This window comes from Nasonia vitripennis, assembly GCF_009193385.2.
Source record: "Nasonia vitripennis strain AsymCx chromosome 3 unlocalized genomic scaffold, Nvit_psr_1.1 chr3_random0005, whole genome shotgun sequence".
Taxonomy (NCBI): domain Eukaryota; kingdom Metazoa; phylum Arthropoda; class Insecta; order Hymenoptera; family Pteromalidae; genus Nasonia; species Nasonia vitripennis.
In genome coordinates this window covers 1,658,938-1,679,263 of record NW_022279624.1, presented here as the reverse complement: position 1 = coordinate 1,679,263, position 20,326 = coordinate 1,658,938, and the positions used below count along the sequence as shown (strand labels likewise).

Sequence of the window (20,326 nt, the reverse complement as noted above, 5' to 3'; positions counted from 1 at the left end):
GAATAACTTGAGGGCCTTTTCCGAAAAGAACGTCAAATCTAGCTCCAAAACTTGCGAAGGCAAGTGCATTTTTATATTGTCTAATATTATTTAAAAAGTGTTAACTTTCGTCAGTATTTCCAGAAACAAATTCTTTATAACGTTAAGGATAGTTGATATTGTCAGATAATACGTTTCCTCTATTGCAACAATTAAAAAACTTCTTATCACATAATATTTCAAATTTAAAATGTTTAGTTTAATTACAGAATTCACATATTTCACTCATGCTACCTAAATCATTCTCCATAATTGCTGATTCATCGAAATCGAACATGGCATCCAATTTTGTTATTGGAAATTCATTGAAATTTTTAATAGCGTAACCTTTTAATTTTTTGTAGTTATTATTATAATCTTATTACTTTTTAATTTTCTTGTGATGTGGCCAAACTCGGGGAAATTTGAGTCTCCCACGAGGCCCGAAGGCCCGCACAACTACTTTTATTACGTTTTCTCCGCGTTTTCTCGGAGGAGGTTCCACCGAATCCTCTCTCCCTCGCTCGGGTTTGCAAGGGGGTAATCGGAAATTATAACTCTCGAGTTCTCTATTTACACCACTTTATTTTCTCACCCGTCATCCGATCCTTTACAAAATCTCTACGCATTCACTCTCTCTCTCTCTCTCTCTCTCTCTCTCTCTCTCTCTCTCTCTCTCTTTCTCTCTCTCTCTTTCTCTCTCTCTCATACACTCTCTCGCGTTCACCCCCGATCCCGCGTGTCGCGTCGCAATCTCCGAACAAAGGCGCTCTCTCGCGCGAGCCACGCTGTCGCGACCGAAGCCGAATTTCCTCGACGATGCGGTTACTGCTCGACGATATCCTCGCGTCCGCGATCACACCTCTCTCTCTCTCTCTCTCTCTCTCTCTCTCTCTCTCTCCTTTGTTCTCTCCCTTTGTTCTCTCACTCTCACAAGCACACTCTCTCTCTACCACGTTCGCCTTCGCGCTCCTCTCACGATCGCGTTCGCGAATCTCCCAACTCGTCGAGTACCTACTTAGTTTTCGCCTCGACGCCTAGACTGACGCTGGCAGCTCGACTCGGAATGGCAACTTCCTGGATATGACCTTGGCGCAGCTTCCTCTCTCGTTCCCTCGATTGAAGTGGCCTCGGAAGTCCAAGTCGTCCTCTCGATCTGACTGCTCGATTCGTCTTCTTCTAGACGTCCCCGCGATAACCCTCGAACTCTACACCCCACAATAAATCTCACAAAACTCTAACTCAATTTCTCCGGCGCGTGTGTTCCGCTCGGGCGTCACACAAGTGCGCGAACGGGAGAAAACCACGCTCTTCACCGCTCGCTCCCGCTTCTCCCACCCCTCGACTCTTCTCGCGCGCGGTCCAATCGGCCGAAAACCGACGCGTATCAGCCTTGCACGGCTCATTTTCCCCGCTCCTCATACCCCGACGGCGCGAAGTTCGGCTCGGCTCGGCGATTGCACCGTCGCATTCTTCAGAGCTATAAATATATATACCTAATCAACCGAGCGAAGTTAGGAACGAGGTTACCCTGCTAGTAGTATATTAAGATACTAGTGCGGTAAATTAGTTTCACCCTCGTGGTGACAATATCGCCCGAGCAAAGCGAGGGTGATAAGTCCAAACGAGGGTGAAACTAATTTAATTCTAAGTCGTATATCTTCTCAAGGCATAAGTTGCTCTTGAGAGGAGACTAGGCGCTTTAATTGCGCTGGAGCTAGTGAGCTCAGATAGCTCATACGAGTCCTTATATAGGCCACGGAGAGAGGCCACCTATATACAAAAATCATTCATACACTTATAATTTAATGCGCTCGCCGCTCGCTATGTATAGGTATACACGCGTGTTGCGCGCTCTCCCCGCTTTCTTGCTGTTGCCTGCTGCTGCGGCTGGCTGGCTCGTGGCGCTGCTGGTGTTGCGCTGCTGCTATGTGCTCAGAGCTGTTTACTGTGGCATGGAGTTATTCAAGCTAGAGTGGGGGTGAGCGAGATACTTGCGTAAAATCTAAAAAGATATTTAGTAAATTTTAGTTTTTATTTTTATTATTTTATTATTATTATTACAACACACACCATACGACACGCGCTCTACGAGACGCATGCCGAGGCGGCAGAAGTTGCCCACGAAGCATACCATAGGTACAGGTAAGCGAGAGAAAGAGAGATAAAGGGAGAAAGTACAGTGCGACACGTGAGCCAACTACGGAAGCGCCTATGCGCCATCTCCCGGTACTGTGTGTTAGTGTTCCATAATCGTCGGAACAGCACTGCGTGTGCTGCTAGGAAGTGCGATACTGCGTTTTGCGAAGCGTCGAAACCATCATGACGATCGTATTATTTACGTACTAATTGAGGTTAGATCGAATGTTAGTTTGGAGCATGCGGTAGTTTGGAGTTTCACTGTCAAGTCAAAGTATAAATTTGTAGATCATGTCTAAGTCACTGTGCAAAAGGAGAAAAATCAAAATAATTAAAAGTAAGGATGATTCTGTCAGAACTATATTTGTCGAAGATGACAAATTAAAGAAAATAACATTAGAAGATTACTTTTCTGGTGAGGGCAACATCACATACAAAGATGAACAATACTTTTATCTTGAATCAGGAATAGATACCTATATTTTTAATGAAAAGCAAAGTATGAAATTCTTTTTTAAATATTTAAACAATGGTACATTTAAGCTCTTTTCTGATGGATGATGTAATATACATTTTTATTTAAGGTTCAACAGATAAATTGGTGAAAAATAAAAAAAGACAATTGAATGATACGCTTGATGATTTATACAAACAGAGCCAAAAAGTCAGAATGATAGTTTCAAACTTGCACTTCCTAAGCCTAGCAGTAGCAGCACACACAGTGCCGTTCCGACAATTATGGAACACTAACACACAGTACCGGGAGATGGCGCCTATGAAACTCCAAACTAACATTCGATCTAACCTCAATTAGTACGTAAATAATACGATCGTCAGGATGGTTTCGACGCTTCGCAAATCGCACTTCCTAGCAGCACACGCAGTGCCGTTCCGACGATTATGGAACACTAGCACAGAGTACCGGGAGATGGCGCATAGGCACTTCCGTAGCCAACACTATACCCGAAACGGCGCCAAGTCGCCGAACGAGAGAGACAACAGCACATCCCGAATGGGCCAGGAGAGGGGAGCCGAAACACGAGGCAGCGAAGCCGAGCAGCTCCGTAAAGTCCGAAAATGATTTGCAGTTATCGTGATAAAAAAAATAACAGTAATTGCGGAATCGTTAACAACATTAACAACCGCAATTAAAAAAACTCCGGGTGCCCTCAATTTTTTATAAAAAATCAAAAACTTTTTGGGTATCGGCAAAACGTAGATATACCGTTTTCTCAGCTGGTGCTACTTGTAAAAGTACTAGACCAATGCAAATCGATCGCAATTTAATTGCGGGTTATGAAAATAATTGCGTTTTTATCAAATTCGCAGTAATTTGTAATATATTTGTTACATAATTATTTTGATTATTTAGGCGCGAAATCCGGCCATTCCATGTTCCGCGTTTCATGCAGCTGAGCTGTACACCGCGGTTTCGTTTCGAATTGTGCATCACAACATAATCTAAAATTCTATCTCTATAGGAAATTATTGTTAAATATATTTAACGGTGGCAAAATTTATAAATATCTAATATTACGTGCACATACATCTCCATGTTTCCGCAAATTTTAGATAACTTGACTCTCATGCAGGATTCAAGAAAGAAACGTAAAATGTTTATAAAAAAGACGCGATATCATCCTTAATTAAATTAGCGAAGTGCTTACAGCATCAGGAGTTAGTTATCAAAAAGAAATTATCAAGATCGTACGAATCTACAAAAATGGAAGCTTTTAAGGCTGAAGTGGACCAGGACATACAACAGCTACAGTGACAGCTGAAAGATGTTGAGCGGATATTGAAATGAGACTGGGCTATCTAGGATGTCTGAGTAATCTTCCTATTATATCCTGAATGGACAGATGATTAAACCTCATTCTAGCCTTTCATCACATCTGCACACGCAAGTAGACAGTTTGTCTGGCACCTGTCGGGTGACCTTTGCATGTCAGTGCTCAGCAACGCTCACATTCAAGAGACTGAGGATATTGAGATCATGTCAACTGTCAACAGATTCTTCCAGCAGCTCGTCAAGCAATGTTCAATAAAACTGCAATACTCTTACTTTAAAAGAGTCATGCGCTACTAGATGCTTATGAATATTATAAAATCTTCGTTTTTGTGAATGAAAATTGAAAAAAGAAGTGAGTATGTGACAATAGTTAAATAAAAAAAGAACATGACTGGTAAGATAAAATATAAGCTTGATTTATAATTATAGATAATGTAAAACAACTTTGAGAGATGTTTATACACTGAGCAACTCTGGAAGTTCCATTGCAGTCTTATGACGCTTTTAGCACAAAGCCACAAGATACCACGACACGAGTCAGGTGTCCTCTGACATTAGGAGCTTGTTCTGATTAAAGTCTGGAGTTGAAGTCAGGTGATGGGATTATTATTCAGCAGGCTATCCTATAGGCATATTTATTTGATATTGCTTAGTTTAATTCAGGTTATGATTATTATTTTTGGTGTGCATACATTGGTTTATGCAAAACCAAAAATTTTACCTGTAATACCTCATAACCTTATGAATACAACAGCTTATCTAAAACACCGTAAGAATCATTGTACTTGTATTCAATATACAAGTATAATGATATAATGATTCTTTGTACTTGTATTATGTATTGTACTTGTATTCAAATATACAAGCTCATTTTCATGCAGATAGTTATATTTCTGTAACATTAGATAAGATTTTGGCTATAAACTGTTCTTTGAGATTTTATTTTAACACATTTATTCATTGAATTGAGAGCTTGTCTCTTCTAATTAGCTTTAATTTTTTGACATCCTTTGTGAAATTAATTTTCTGTAATCAAATTTAGAATTATTCAATGTCATTGTTGAAATAATTTTAAGACTGTATTTTCTAATATTCTATGCATGATCCTGGTGCCGTGCGTCATCCTGAACTTTGCCTCTACGCCATACGCAATTACTGGTATTTTTTTATCACGATAACTGCAAATCATTTTCGGGGTTCACGGAGCTTGGCTACGAGGATTAATGCCCCCTCTTTACAGAAGGAGGCGTCGAATTTCGGCCATGTGACAGGCCAACTCTTTCCTGACCGCACCCCGGAATTCTTGGAACAGCTCAGGGGTGATCGGACTATCGGGGTAGTCCTCCAGCACCAACACGATGGTGAGCGGGTTCGCTTTTTGGGCGTTTGTCAGAACGGTCCTTGTTCCTTCTTCTCCTTACTACTACTACTATTTGTGATTTGTACAGAACTTATTTTGATCCCACGAGTAGCTAGGGAAATAAACGGTCCGCCGTCGCAGAGCCCCGCATGCGATGGTAATGCTATATACTTGAAGATTTTGCCTAATTTCTCCGAGGCATCGTTTGTGACCGGCGAGTACCTCAGCGGTCAACTAGTCCCCTCAACACGATATCTCACACCTTGGGATTGGGGGTTGGGTGAAGTACCCATTTCGCCTCCTCCCAAACGTAATGGGGGGCTGCCCTTAGCCGCTGGCCAGTCCACAGGTCACCCTCGGGGAACCCCGAGGTCCGACCCTGGTCAGGGGAGTGGCCCGACAGCAGTGCCTTTATTACGGGGATCCTGCCGGGGAGGCTACTTTTTAGCCCAAAAGGCGGAAGCCCGTATCAGTTCTATTTCGCCGCCACGCCAGGGCGCACCTCTCTTCGTCTTCCAAAGCCACTCCAGAAAAAAGTACCTAAAATAACAGTGAAAAATGTAGGTAACAAACCAGTTGACATTAAAGATAAAGTGATTCAGTGTTTAACTACTTAAAAAAAGATTCAAACTACAAATATGTACGTCAACAGAAGGAATGAACTCATCATCTCTTGTTTGAAGAGTGAGAGTGTCTAACTAACAGAAGAGGTACTGAAACATGAGCTATACGGTGTTTGTGAGGATAGGAAAGACGAGTTGAGAAATCCTAAGATCAAAATTGTAGAAATTGATAATAGCAAGAACTTTGAAGGACAAGGCTTTATGCAAGAAATTTTTGAATTTTTGAAAACAAAGGTAAAGTGCTACGCATGTATAAAAATAGATACAACAATCTGACTACAGTTTTAATGGAGGTTCCGGCTGATGCATATAAATATATAAAAGAACAGAAAAGCAACATTTTGTGGGATATCAAAATTGCAGTCTATGACTTAATTAACATAAGACATTGTTATAATTGTGGGAGGTTTGGACATAACGGCAAAAAATGCAACAATAGCAGTGTATGCCTTAAAAGCGCAGAAAATCACAATACCAGTCCTGCACAAATAATGCAATAAAATGTTTAAACTGTGAATACTCAAATTGTAAATTCAAGACAGATTTAGACATTAAACATATTGCTAGTGATTCAAAGCGATGTAGCATTTTCAAAAATAAAAAATAAACATGTACTTCGAGTCTACAGACTATGCGGTGAAACCTACTTTATCGACTGTACTCCCAGTTTACCATGAACAGAGATCTATAGTAGAAAGTCATTTATTGCATAAGAACTTAATTAAAGTCAATAAAATCCATAGGAATCGATATAGGAATCAAAGAAATTCTATACTAAGAAGGACTTGAAAAGTTAATAGAAACTAATGTTTGGTATTAACCATGAACTTCAATTGTTGTTTTCTGTATTAGAATCTGTTGAATCCTGCCGATTCTAATCAATTTTAATCGAGTCCTTATAAAAAAAAAACGTTTTTAGGCACGACCGTGATATGGAAGTGCCTTACCCTGCTAATATCCGAAGATCAAAAACGATTTCAAAAATCGTAATCGCCTTTGATAGTCATTTGTGTAACGTAATTTTGGCTTTATTGGGTATTAGAATGTATTGTATCAGTTCTGCATACAAATATATTATAAACTATTATTTTTTATTACAATAACGATTAAAATGGTATAAATTACGATTAATACATTATCACAAAATGTTTTAAAAATTCGTTATATATATTAGTCGTTTTTTATAGTTTTTGATGCTAATTACTGCATTTATAAATCTAATCGCTTTTAATCTCTTATAATCATATTTAATATTCATATATCATTTTTCTTTTTTTTTATATTTAGGACTTTTTCATTATATTTTACGGAACACTTTATTATATCACACTCGTTCTGCCTAATCTTACACGTACTGTTACATTAATGCATGCTGGATCATGATGTAGTGTTATCGTTTTTAATCTAGATTAATTTAATGGTTCTTAACATATAATATTAGTAGAATATTTTAATACTTTTTAATTGTTTATTGTTCAATACAATAAAAATGTTGTGGAAATGATAAATGTGAAAAACTTTGAGTAATTGTGTTGGAATGTAAAATAATGTGGAAATTACAAATCTTACATTTAAATTTGGAGCATCACTAACATGAAACCTGTCATAATTTTTACAAATTTTCATGATTTTTCAAAATGCTTCACATGTTTACAAATTTATATTGGCAACTCAGAAAAGCGTTCTTTTTATAGTAATATTTGTGCACAGTATTTCATGTTTTCTCACAATCGGGCATATAATATCTTTGCTCCCTACGAAGACTAGCAGGTTTCGCGTCCTTGCCGCGAAGACTAGCACATTTCACGAAAATACTAGTGATTCCGGGGCTTTATGCTTAAACAATAGATGATACGAACGCCAAAGTAGTACATAGTAATATTCACATGCAAAGAGTCAGCTAGTACAAAAATTATTAAATTATCATAAGTATTTCTCATACTACAAAGGGCATTAATTTGAGCCGTAAAACGTGCTATTCCGCGGCAGAAAGTGAAAAGTGTTAGTCTTCGCGGTTTTTTCTAGAAGCGATTTTTTAGAACCAAAAGCAGTACGCCCTGCTAATAGCTCCTATCATCGCTCCCTACAAAGAGTAGTACATTTAAGATCTCGCACCGAAGACTAGTACATTTGGTTATTCGCCGCGAAGACTAGCACTTTTCACTTTCCGCCGCGGAATAGCACGTTTTACGGCTCAAATTAATGCTCTTTGTAGTATGCTTATCATTTCCACAACATTTTTATTGTATTGAACAATAAACAATTAAAATGTATTAAAATATTCTACTAATATTATATGTTAAGAACCATTAAATTAATCTAGATTAAAAACGATAACACTACATCATGATCAAGCGAATTTTAGACAATATAAAGAGCATTGCATACGCAACAGATTGAAAACGTTTAGATACGATCAAATTTTATACCAAAAATAAAGATCCATTGTGATTATGCAAAACAATTGAATTATACTAAGAAACGATTAAGAATGATTCGTCGCCAGGTGGCGTCCGGATTTTATTACTCGCACGTAGTAAGAATCTGTGATAGTTAGTATATAAGACCATTCAAGTTATTACATAAATAATTCATTATAAAATGCGTGTAATACATGCGTTAATGTAACAGTGCGTGTAAGATTAAGCAGAACGAGTGTGTATTTATAAAGTGTCCTGTAAAATATAATGAACTAGCGCGCGTGGCCTTACGGCCGCTTTGGCTTGCCGTCTTGCATCGCGCTCGCGCTTCGCGTTCGTAATGCCTGTCGATGCTTATACAGTATTATCCTGTTTTTTTTTTCAATATTGTTGTCAAAGTTTTGATTGGTATTTTTCTGGCGGTCATCAACACTATCATCAAAACTACTGGAAAATTAGTAACTTATTTGTATTTGTATCAATTATTTATTTTTGTTTGTAGATATTCTTAAAATATATCTTATTTTAATTTTATTCTATTGTAATTTCAGATAAATAATACAACACTTTTGTATCGCAGTTTTCAAGAGGAAGTAAACAAAAGGATGATATTTCGTTTGTAGGATTTCAATTAGAATATTAGAAAATTGATTGTTTAGGTATTTAGCATAGTTTAGAGGGATGTAGTAAGCTACTTAGAGCTTTTCTTCAATCTAAGCATTTCTCTTTATTGAGTTTAGGTTTTTCTAGTTCAGTATATACACTTGAATTTTAAAAGTGAATTGTACTGATTCAGCCTGAAATATTTAATTAATATAGCGTACGTCGTTATATGATGCCAAGTTCCACGGATTGTATTCGGCGATTACGTATTTCCTAAATTATGCATTTTTTATAATTTAATTAAAAACGTGGTTTAATTTTGCATATATGTATGAGATAAAGGCCAAAATATACATTTCAGCTTTTAATAATATCGGAAAATTGCTCAAAATAATTGGGTTAGATGGGGCAAGTTGCACCGAAGTTATTATTGAATTTATGTATCAAAAAATCGCTTTTAGGGTTGTGTATGTCAAAAAGTGTTTAAAAAAATGTTTTCCATGGTAAAAAGTTGTATTTTGAAAATGTTTACAACTTTTAAATTTAATATTTTAATGTAAAATTTAAATCCATAATGTTTTACGCCAAATAATTGTTTTTTTAGCTGTAAAAAATCGATTTTGTGCTGTAAACTCGAGTTTTAAGCATTTACATGATTTGATGTTAATGGAAAAAAGTTGTATTTTTCAAAGATCTATAACTTTTACATTTAATATTTTAATGTAAAACGCAAATCCATTTAACTTTTTTTGTAGAATGCTTAGAATTCGACTTAGAGCTAAAAAACCGTTTTTAGCGATTTTTGGAGGTGACCGCATTCTGCGTATATACGTGCAGGATCAAGCCCAAAATAAATATATAAGCTTAGTATTACGAGGGAAGTTCGCACACAAATTTTTAGCCCGATTGATTAAAGTTTTTGCGAGATAACCGCATCACAGGAAAATTTTTATTTAAAAAACGCTTAAAAATCGAACAAATTGTGCCCGCATTTCAAAAGCGATTAGATTTATAAATGCAGTAATTAGCATCAAAAACGATAAAAAACGACTAACATATATATATATTTTTTTTTATAACATTTTATGATAATATATTAATCGTTATTGTAATACAAAATAATATTTTATAATATATTTGTATGCTGAACTGATACAATACATTTTAATACCTAATAAAGTCAAAATTACGTTACACAAACGACTATTATAAACGATTACGGTTTTTGAAATCGTTTTTGATCTTCGGATATTAACAGGGCGGTGCGAGCGCGAAGCGCGAGCACCGGGGGCATGGCGAGCGCGAAGTGTCAGTCATGACCGTCTGTCATAAGTTGTGGGACAACAAACCTACGGTGTCGTTCGACACGATATGTCTGTCGCACGATATCATATACCCATACATAGACGCGTGGACCTTGAAGGATCCTGGCCCAGAGGAACACAGCGCAGCGCGGGCCGTATTCTGCAGGCTATATGTGGGCCAACACTATGTGGTATCGAAGACGTCCCGCGTGAAAATATTATATGAGATCTTATATGAGATCTCATGTAGATCTTATATGAGATCTCATGTAGATCTCATATAGATCTCATATAGATCTCATATAGATCTCATATAGATCTCATATAGATCTCATGTAGATCACAGTACGAATTTCAGTCATATGAGATCTCATGACAGTCACGGTCATGACAGTCACGAGTAGATCGCATATTAATAAGTTTTCGCGCGCCAATATGAAAATACGATAAATAAACTATATAATTTAATTACAAAAGAAGTAAACTTCTTAACTATTATTAATATAAGTTACCAAAAAAATCATGTTAAAAAAATCAGTCCAAGATACAAAATTTTGTTAAAGTCGTTTGTATTCTTCGCGTGAAAATATGAAAATGCGCGTTAGCTTTTCATCTTTTGAATAAGGGAGTAGGTATTTTGAGTCATATTTTTTGTATATGAAAATGCGCGTTAGCTTGGCATCTTTAGAATAAGGGAGTAGGTAAGAAAAACATATATATATATATATATATATATATATATATATATATATATATATATATATATATAAAAGAAACTGTAGATGGAGCAAAAGCAAATTATATTTCATTTGCGTATGTAATTAAGATGCATGCATTACTTTCATAGGGTAATAATGTTATAATAGTAAAGGATAAAAAAATAAACAAATTATTTTTCATCAGTATTTGTAGTATTTATTGAAAGGCATGATATAATTTTTTTACAAGAAAATATGACTTAAAATACCTACTCCCTTATTCAAAATATGAAAAGTTAACGCGCATTTTCATATTTTCACGCGAAGAATTTTAAACGACTTTAACAAAATGTTGTATATTGGACTGATATTTTAATTTATATTGGACTGAAATAGGAAGCAACTTCAGAGAGTTCAACACATCAAAATAAACGCGTGCGGCACGCGCGCTAAGCAAATTTCTAGTTCTAGTATTTATTATATTAGTTATTTTTTTATAAGCTTACCGTAGCTCGTGGGTTATGTACACTTGATCTTTTCTCGTATTCCTTTCTGAGGGGCAATGTACATAGGAGCTCTGCTATGCTATGCTCTGCTATGCTACAGCTGCGCTAAGATGAGCTGTCCGGTTCCGTTCTTTCGTTTATACACACGTATGTTGTGTATCTATACATGACATACACTACTGGATGATCTTGCGGGCGAAGATGAAAATTGTTTTAAAAGATTACATAAAATAATTTAGAGATTGTATTAAATAATTACGTTATAAATTAATACATAGCTACGATTTTAATTTACTAACCTCAAAAATTAAAATGAATAATCTGCTTTATTATTGCTAACCGTAACATGGGTGGAAGTGAAGGTCTAAAACTTATTTTTCTTAATCTCTCTTCTACTAAAGTGTGCAAATTGATAAATTGCTCTATAGTCATTTTTGTAAATTTATGAAATTCATTATGGTCCGTCAAGGCAAAATATTCAAATAATGTACTGAAAGCTCCATATTTATTTCTTATAGGCACAGTCAAATGTGGTCGAACCCACCATCTCCTTAAATTCTTTTTCTTTTTTTTAATAAGTTTCAACTTTATGCAAATATCTATTAAATTGATACATTTTTCTAATGCACAAATTTTTTGTTCAATACTCGACATAACTGAATTATTTATTTATTTATTTTAATGAAAATTTTCGCTACTTTTTTAGAAACATTAAGTCAGTCGAAAACTGTTCACCAGCTGTGTACCTACCTATCCGACACAGATTATATCATATTCGTGAGTGATTGCGTGTGCAATAATCTGAAGCTATTAAGACACGAACGGAATCGGAACAGACGAATAGTAGCAACATAGCAGAGCATAGTAGAGCATAGCATAGCAGAGCTCCTATGTACATTGCTTCGAGCATATACTACTGGAGGTAGCAACCTTATGGCCAGACGCGTGACTAGGTAAAGAGAGAGATAGCTGCTATTGCAGTACATGCTATCTCTCTCTCGCTGAATCTGATTGGTTACTCGACGCGTCCTTCTTTTAACTGTGACTTCTGCTGTGCGAAGAAAGCAGTTTATAATGTAGATAACGTTATTTATTTTATAAAATATTCACTAAATATAAGAAAATTAAGAGCACAATGCCTTTAAACTGCTGCATACCCAACTGCAAGTTACAAAAAGACGATCCCGGATGTTTAAATTTGAGTTTTTTTACGTAAGTTAAATATGTGTCTTTTAGGTTATTTTCCTTGTATACACAAACTTATTACTACTATTTTAATTGTTTTATTTCTTTCAGAGTACCCAGCAATCAAAACACACGAAATGAATGGTTGAGAAGAATAAATAAATACTTTAACATGGAAATGGAGTTTAAAAAATATTCTTACGTGTGTTCTTTACATTTTGAGCAATCATGTTTTAACTATGGTGGATTAAGCAAAACTATTAGACTGAAAAAGGGATCTTGTCCAACTATTTTCGAAAAACATTCATTAAAAGAAAAGTAGGTACCTAGGTATTGTTTATAGCACAATGTGACTATATTATATATTTTCATAAAGTAACAATATTATTTTATAGTCACGAACCAAACATCATTGAAATGATTGAAATAGACCAAGATAATCCGTCTTCAGACAGATCTATAAATATTTGTAATGATAATACATATATATTACCAGTTTAGTTATGATAATAAAGATTATAGTTTTTTGTCGAAACCAGTTATATGTATTTTATTTCAATTGTTCAACCCTGAAATAAAAAAATAAAAAAACAACATGCATTTAAAAAAAAATAATAAAATAAAAAAAATTCGAGTCACCGGATTTGAACCCTACGCAAAATGTTAGAAGGACAGCGTCTTAGCCACCATAGCCATGGATTAGGACTTTACGACTAGTTTAAAAGTCACATATAATCATCACCCCCCTGTGGGGGCTTGAATTTTGGTTTGGTATGATTTGTTGGATCGAGTTTAGTTTTTTGAGTTTCAATTTATAAATTTAAGATTTTACACGTTCAAAAATATCCCGAGTAGGATGGTTTGCCCAATTCGCCACGTCCCCGCTTCTTTGTGATTTGAAAACCCACGTGACAAGAAATAGCCAATCAGATTCAGCGAGAGAGAGATAGCATGTGTAGCATCTCTCTCTTCACCTAGTCACGCGTCTGGGCTGAAGGTGGCTGGTTCCAGACCCTCCCTACCCCAGCCTATAAAAGTATATTTTTTGTAATAATAAAAATACTGACCGATGTATTTTAATTAGCTCTATCCAAAAACATCGCCAGATTAAACTGCTCCACCTTATATTTCTAACAAAAAATCAATAAAGATTTGGGAAAAAAAAATTATCTTAACTTTGATACAGCCATATCTTTTTAAATAAACAATATTTCAAACTGCTCCAAACTGCTCTACATCCATATAATACTGCTTCATAGTAATTTTTATCGGCTCCGCTATAGTTAACTGCAAAATATGTAAAATTCATTTTGTCAGAAATGAGCTGACTGAAGCGCGTAGCGCGCAGGCGCGGATCTCATCCATTGCCGTATTGCCGGGATAAAGTTTGAATTAATTTCAAGGTGAACAATTAATTTATATGACAAGATTAAACAGTTTAGAAAATAGTGTAGGTAACTGAGATGGAAAATACATGAACCAAGTAACTTAATACAAGTACTTAATGATTTTATTGTTGTTGATTTTGTACTGACGCTAACCCACAATCTTAATACACAAGCTAAGTACTTATAACCTATAAATATATTTCTTTCCGAGCTTGGAGCATGTACCGTTTCGGAGCAAAATACTTATTTGTTTATTAATCACATAATATAAATAAAGGTATCAATAATATTACAATATTTTACTGTTCTACTTTTCACAAACGCTTATTTCACTTAAATTCAGTCTTAAAGTTAATACTAAAACACAATTTTCAACTATTGAAATTTCAAGTTAGAATTAATAATAGTTTTTTTATAACAAGAGCACTCTTTAACGTTTAACATACAAAATTGCAGAAACTTTGAATGATGGCAACTGCTTGTCGGATAGAACAACACTATTTTTCAAGAGATCATTTTTTTCAATCCATCGCTTTTGAGCAGTATAGCAGTAAGCAACGTAGTGGCCTATTTGACTATCACCCATGGGTGGTATGTATCGTATTACACCTCCAAGGATATCAATTTGTTGGTGAATTGTGATTTTTGTTGGTATGCTGTTTAAATTTGTTGTTAAATTCTGTATATCTATTTTCAGATCTTTAGCATAACCTGAGCTGGCAACCAAGTGTTCAACAGCTTCGAACCACTTTCCAGGATCACGCCGTTTGGAGACCATTGATGCAGTTGCTCCACGGGACGGATAAAGGATCTGATGGTACGTTTTTTTAGATTATCGTTTAATACGACTTTTTATGAATTTTTAGGAAAAAGCGAGGAGGAAGACGATCTACTAACCGTTGCATCGGGTACTTTATGTAACTTACTTTTAGAGTTCAGTCCTAGCAAGGAACCAATTCTAGAGTCCGGAGGAGTCGAACTTCTCTGCTCTTTAACTAAAAGGTCAGACCCGGCGCTGAGACTGAATGGAATCTGGGCTCTGATGAATGTAGCTTTTCAAGCAGAGCAAAGAGTAAAATCACAGATATTAACGTGTTTAGGAACTGATCAAATTTTTCGTCTACTCGCTGATCCGGAATTGGCTGTCTTGATGAAAACGTTAGGCTTATTAAGAAATCCCCTGTCAACCAAAACTCACATGGATTGAATCATGGCTGATCATGCGGCACATGTAATGCAAGCTGTCATTTTGGCTTTCGAAGATCCAGTTCATCCTGCCGATGTAAAAGAGCAAGCGCTTTGTATTCTGGCCAACGACGCAGACGGAGACCGAGCGAGAGACCATATAATGGCAAACGAAGATGTTTTCAAGAAACTTATGGATTACATGGTAAATATTTTTAACTATATTTAAAGTAAGAGTTAGTATATCAATAACTTATAATTTTTACGATTCGTTTCAGATGTATAGCAACGTCAAACTACAAGTAGTAGCAATATTTTGCGTTTGCAATCTCGTTTGGAGAGAGGAGGCTGGAGCGGCGCAGCGTCAGGCTCGTTTGAAAGAATTGAGTCTATATAGGATTTCACTGCAATTGCGACGCACGAAGGACACACAGCTATTTGATAAGTACGTTGACTGTTTCTAGGATGAAAACCGTTTTAGCACAGTTTTTCGATGCTTGAAGATTCAACGAAGTGAGGGGCTCAACCGTGTTTACAGAATATATAATCTTTACTAGGACGTTTATAGGCCCATATTATAAGACCGATGCGTGTTATTATATACGATATAAGTCAGTGGATCTTATCATGAAATTGTTGCTAGTAAGTTTGTAAATTTTATTGTAAAATAAAAGAAAAATCTAAAACCACTTATCACATAAACTATAAATGCAAAGAGTTTTCATTATTGACTGCTCCGAATGTCTGTATCTCCCAAGTTCATTGAGGCTTCCGATAAGCAAATTGCCGTTATCAAAGTTACAAACACGCGGCGAAAAGCTTTTTGTACGTCTCGCAGTATGTGACCCATATTCCGAAGCGCGACGCGACAACTTGTAAGCAAATCCATATAGCGTCGTTCGCGTTGCTTCGTTAATTAATCTTTCGCGCATCTGCTCATCCGGCGAGTTTCTCGAGATGCGGGAAAATCCAAAATTAGAGGAAGAAAAAAACAAGGCTGCAGGGATTCCAGAAACGATCCGTATCCTGATCGAGATTCCCTGCTGATTCGCGCATGCTCGATATAGCGAAAGAATAGACGTCGCAACGAGCCGAGTCATAATCAGCCCCTTACATACGCTACACGCTATTGTCTTTCTTCGGGAAAATAGTTCGTCTCTTGGTTTTTCGCGTGTTTCCGTACAAGTTTGCATTTAAATGAGCGCCGAATCGAGGACTCCAAAAGCGACGTGTACACCTCCTGCGAGGATATCCCGGCGCTGAAGTGGTTTTATTTCTGGAACAGTGATTCGCGCGGATAATTAGATCAGGATCTTCTCTAAGTTATGGAAATTTGAAGTTGAATAAATTATTTTACTGTATTGAGTAAACTTGAAAATATATACTTTTCGATGCAGTGTGTGTCAAGTGCCGCTTTACACATCATACGAATTTTTAGTCGCAGTTTACACACCCTGAATTGAAAAACAATATTTGATGCACGTGCGAAAAATAACTCTCCCACTCGTTTGACTGGCAACCTCACACGCGTGCCAGAATCAACTATTTCTCACTACCTATTAGTATTATAAAACTACCATCGCTATTTCTTAGATTATCACAGATTATTTGACTAAAAATCTCCTTCTTATAGTTAATACAGTGGCACCTAAGGCAGAATCTAAAATAAAATACGTTTTCATTAAACACCATTGGCAATAAATAATAATAAAAAAATGTATTTCGCTTGAAACTTAGTTTGTAACACATGAATTCTTTACCTTAATCTAAACTTTATCCCGGCAATACGGCAATGAATCAGATCCGCGCCTGCGCGCTACGAGCTTCAGTCAGCTCATTTCTGACAAAATGAATTTTACTTATTTTGCAGTTAACTATAGCGGAGCCGATAAAAATTACTATGAAGCAGTATTATATGGATGTAGAGCAGTTTGGAGCAGTTTGGAGCAGTTTGAAATATTGTTTATTTAAAAAGATATGGCTGTATCAAAATTAAGATAATTTTTTTTTCCCAAATCTTTATTGATTTTTCATTAGAAATATAAGGTGGATCAGTTTAATCTGGCCATGTTTTTGGATAGAGCTAATTAAAATACATCGGCCAGTATTTTTATTATTACAAAAAATATACTTTTATAGGCTGGGGTAGGGGGGGTTACCTCCAGTAGTATATGCTCTAAGGTACATTGCCCCTTAGGCTGCGTCCACAATTGAGCGTATACGTTAGGGTTTACGTAGAACATAACGTTTTGGGCAGTACTGCCAATCCACTGTAGCAGACTGCAGTTGAAACGAAGAAACACACCTGCTCAAAATTTAACCTATAAAAATGTTTATATTTGAATTGTATGGTAATAAATTGTAAAATTCTTTTTTCAAATAATATTATAAAATTTTGTAAGAGAATATATTATAATAATTTAGTTTCTGATTAAAAAAAGGTCTACCACTGTCTCAAAAAAGGAAAGGAGAATAAAAAATAACGCACATTTCCAAATGAAAATTTTATTATTATAATTAGTTAAATAGCATAGGCAATGATTGTATGATTATGTTCTTCATTGTATAAGTAAGCGATTAATAGCTTCAAACTGAAATTCTGAGATTCTTCCTTTTTTGAGACAGTGGTAGACCTTTTTTTAATCAGAAACTAATTTATTATAATATATTCTCTTACAAAATTTTATAATATTATTTGAAAAAAGAATTTTACAATTTATTACCATACAATTCAAATTTAAACATTTTTATAGGTTAAATTTTGAGCAGGTGTGTTTCTTCGTTTCAACTGCAGTCTGCTACAGTGGATTGGCAGTACTGCCCAAAACGTTATGTTCTACGTAAACCCTAAACGTATACGCTCAATTCTGGACGCAGCCTTAAGTGTCCAGGGGGGTTGTTCTCTGATGGTATGGTATACGCGTATATCAGGGAGATTCCACATGATTGTACTTCCCTACCCCTTACCCTGTAGCCGTACCGCGTCTGACTTTGTCATCGAGTTTTCATCTACATGATTCTGTGGTCATTGGAGAATTCGATCTGTGAACGTGAGAAGCGCATCTATGTAATGTTTGTATTCGTGTTGCTAGCTCCGATTCGTTTTGTTGACATCGTTCGTCATCGTTTCTGTTTTTCTGTGTTTTTCTGTTCAGCTCCGAAATGACTTTGGCGTAGTTAAAAAGCAAATTTCTAAAAACATATAGTTGCTCAACAGCAAAACAGAAAAACGGAAACGACGACGAACGATGTCGACAAAACGAACTGGAGCAAGGCATATGAATACAAACATTACATAGATGCGCTTCTCACGTTCACAGATCGAATTCTCCAATGACCACAGAATCATGTAGATGAAAACTCGATGACAAAGTTGGACGCGGTACGGCTACAGGGTAAGGGGTAGGGAAGTACAATCATGTGGAATCTCCCTCATATAGGTACCACTCGTACGACCGCTGCACCTTTATTGTAGAGCCAACGTATGCAGGACGGTTAGTACCTAGCAAGTTTGTTTTGGAGTAATAGCAATAACTATTTACTAGGTACTAACCGTCGTACATATGTTGGCCCTACAATGAAGTTGCAGCGGTCGTACGAGTGGTATATGATATGAGCGTATACCACATACCATCGGAGAGCAACCCCCGGGGCCGTATCCTCTAGCTTATATGTGGACTATAACTTTGTGGTTATGGAAGACATGACTTGTCGTGTGGATCTTTGTCGATCACATATGTTTTGTGGTGGACGATAGACGGAACGCGACCCGTGACAGTCATGACGGTCACATCGCGCGCCAATTATGAAAATGGACTCGACTACAGGCGGAAAAGAAAGAATAATTGAATTATTTTATTTCCTTTTAATAAAATTGATGATGAAACGTTTTAAAAATGTAATTATGAATAGTTATGTTATTAAATAAAAAGAAATATGGATACCTTAGCGCATAATAGTATTTGTAAATTTATTGTATTCCCAGCCGCAATGAAAAAAGTTTATTATAAAGTTTAAGAGCTTTAACAACCTTATACATTATTATTAAATTACATTAATATTAATATATTTATTTTGATTTTACTGTCATCAAGGATAGTACTTGTTTTTACCTCCGTAGATGCGTAATATGCTATTATAGAAATTTAAATAAAAAAGGTTTTCATAATAAATAATAACACGTGTTTCATGATATTTTATACAAAAATTATCATTTATTTTTAATTCAAATTATAAAGGAATCAAACTTTTGTAAATAACAATATAAATTGTTGAGCAATTCGTTTTAAACTTATTTCTTATCCTTTGTCAAGTCTATACAATAAATATATCAATATTAATGTAATTTAATAATAATGTATAAGGTTGTTAAAGCTCTTAAACTTTATAATAAACTTTTTTCATTGCGGCTGGGAATACAATAAATTTACAAATACTATTATGAGCTAAGGTATCCATATTTCTTTTTATTTAATAACATAACTATTCATAATTACATTTTTAAAATGTTTCATCATCAATTTTATTAAAAGGAAATAAAATAATTCAATTATTCTTTCTTTTCCGCCTGTAGTCGAGTCCATTTTCATAATTGGCGCGCGATGTGACCGTCATGACTGTCACGGGTCGCGTTCCGTCTATCGTCCACCACAAAACATGTGATCGACAAAGATCCACACGACAAGTTATGCGCCCAGATAACAGCGTGCTCTGAAAATGCTGAAAACGTGCCGGCACGAAATGGGCACGCATGACGGTCCACTTGCATCCGTACATGAAAGTCATATGACGAGCATATGACCGAGCATTTTGCTTGCTTCCGTGGTGGATCTGTCCAGCACGGGTGCCGATAAAATGCGAGCATAATGCCGTTCGTATGCAGGCATTTTGCGCGCATGTTCCCGATTTCGTGGACGCGTATTTTTCGCACGGCACGGCATGCTCCTCGTATGCAGGCATATGGCCGGCGGGGAGCGATTTTATCGCATATAAAAATAACGCTAAATAAAAATTAGTTAGAACGCATAACTAAGCATCTACATCATAAATAATTAATAAATTTTGTTATATAGTATAAAAAAAATTTTATGTAAGAAAAAAAAATC

At 35.9% G+C, this 20,326-nt stretch overlaps 2 protein-coding genes across 2 annotated transcripts in view; both read left to right on the top strand.

The window, feature by feature from the left end:
* LOC100119508 (phosphatidylinositol 3-kinase catalytic subunit type 3) overlaps nucleotides 1–20,326 on the top strand; it is a 141,650-nt gene that overhangs the window by 106,846 nt on the left and 14,478 nt on the right. The window lies entirely within an intron of this gene.
* On the top strand, nucleotides 11,424–13,186 carry LOC116416689 (THAP domain-containing protein 2-like). Its single transcript, XM_031925890.2, has 4 exons — nucleotides 11,424–11,825; nucleotides 12,170–12,675; nucleotides 12,760–12,966; nucleotides 13,044–13,186. Exons 2-4 carry the CDS (start codon nucleotides 12,599–12,601, stop codon nucleotides 13,147–13,149), a joined length of 390 nt encoding a protein of 129 aa, XP_031781750.1. The 5' UTR covers nucleotides 11,424–11,825; nucleotides 12,170–12,598; the 3' UTR covers nucleotides 13,150–13,186.

Excerpts from the sequence above, each read along its gene's own strand:
- LOC116416689 (XM_031925890.2), top strand. The coding sequence starts at position 12,599 with ATGCCTTTAAACTGCTGCATACCCAACTGCAAGTTACAAAAAGACGAT. Across the intron at positions 12,676-12,759 it reads TTAAATTTGAGTTTTTTTAC|AGTACCCAGCAATCAAAACA; the intron begins GTAAGTTAAATA and ends TATTTCTTTCAG. Across the intron at positions 12,967-13,043 it reads AAACATTCATTAAAAGAAAA|TCACGAACCAAACATCATTG; the intron begins GTAGGTACCTAG and ends ATTATTTTATAG.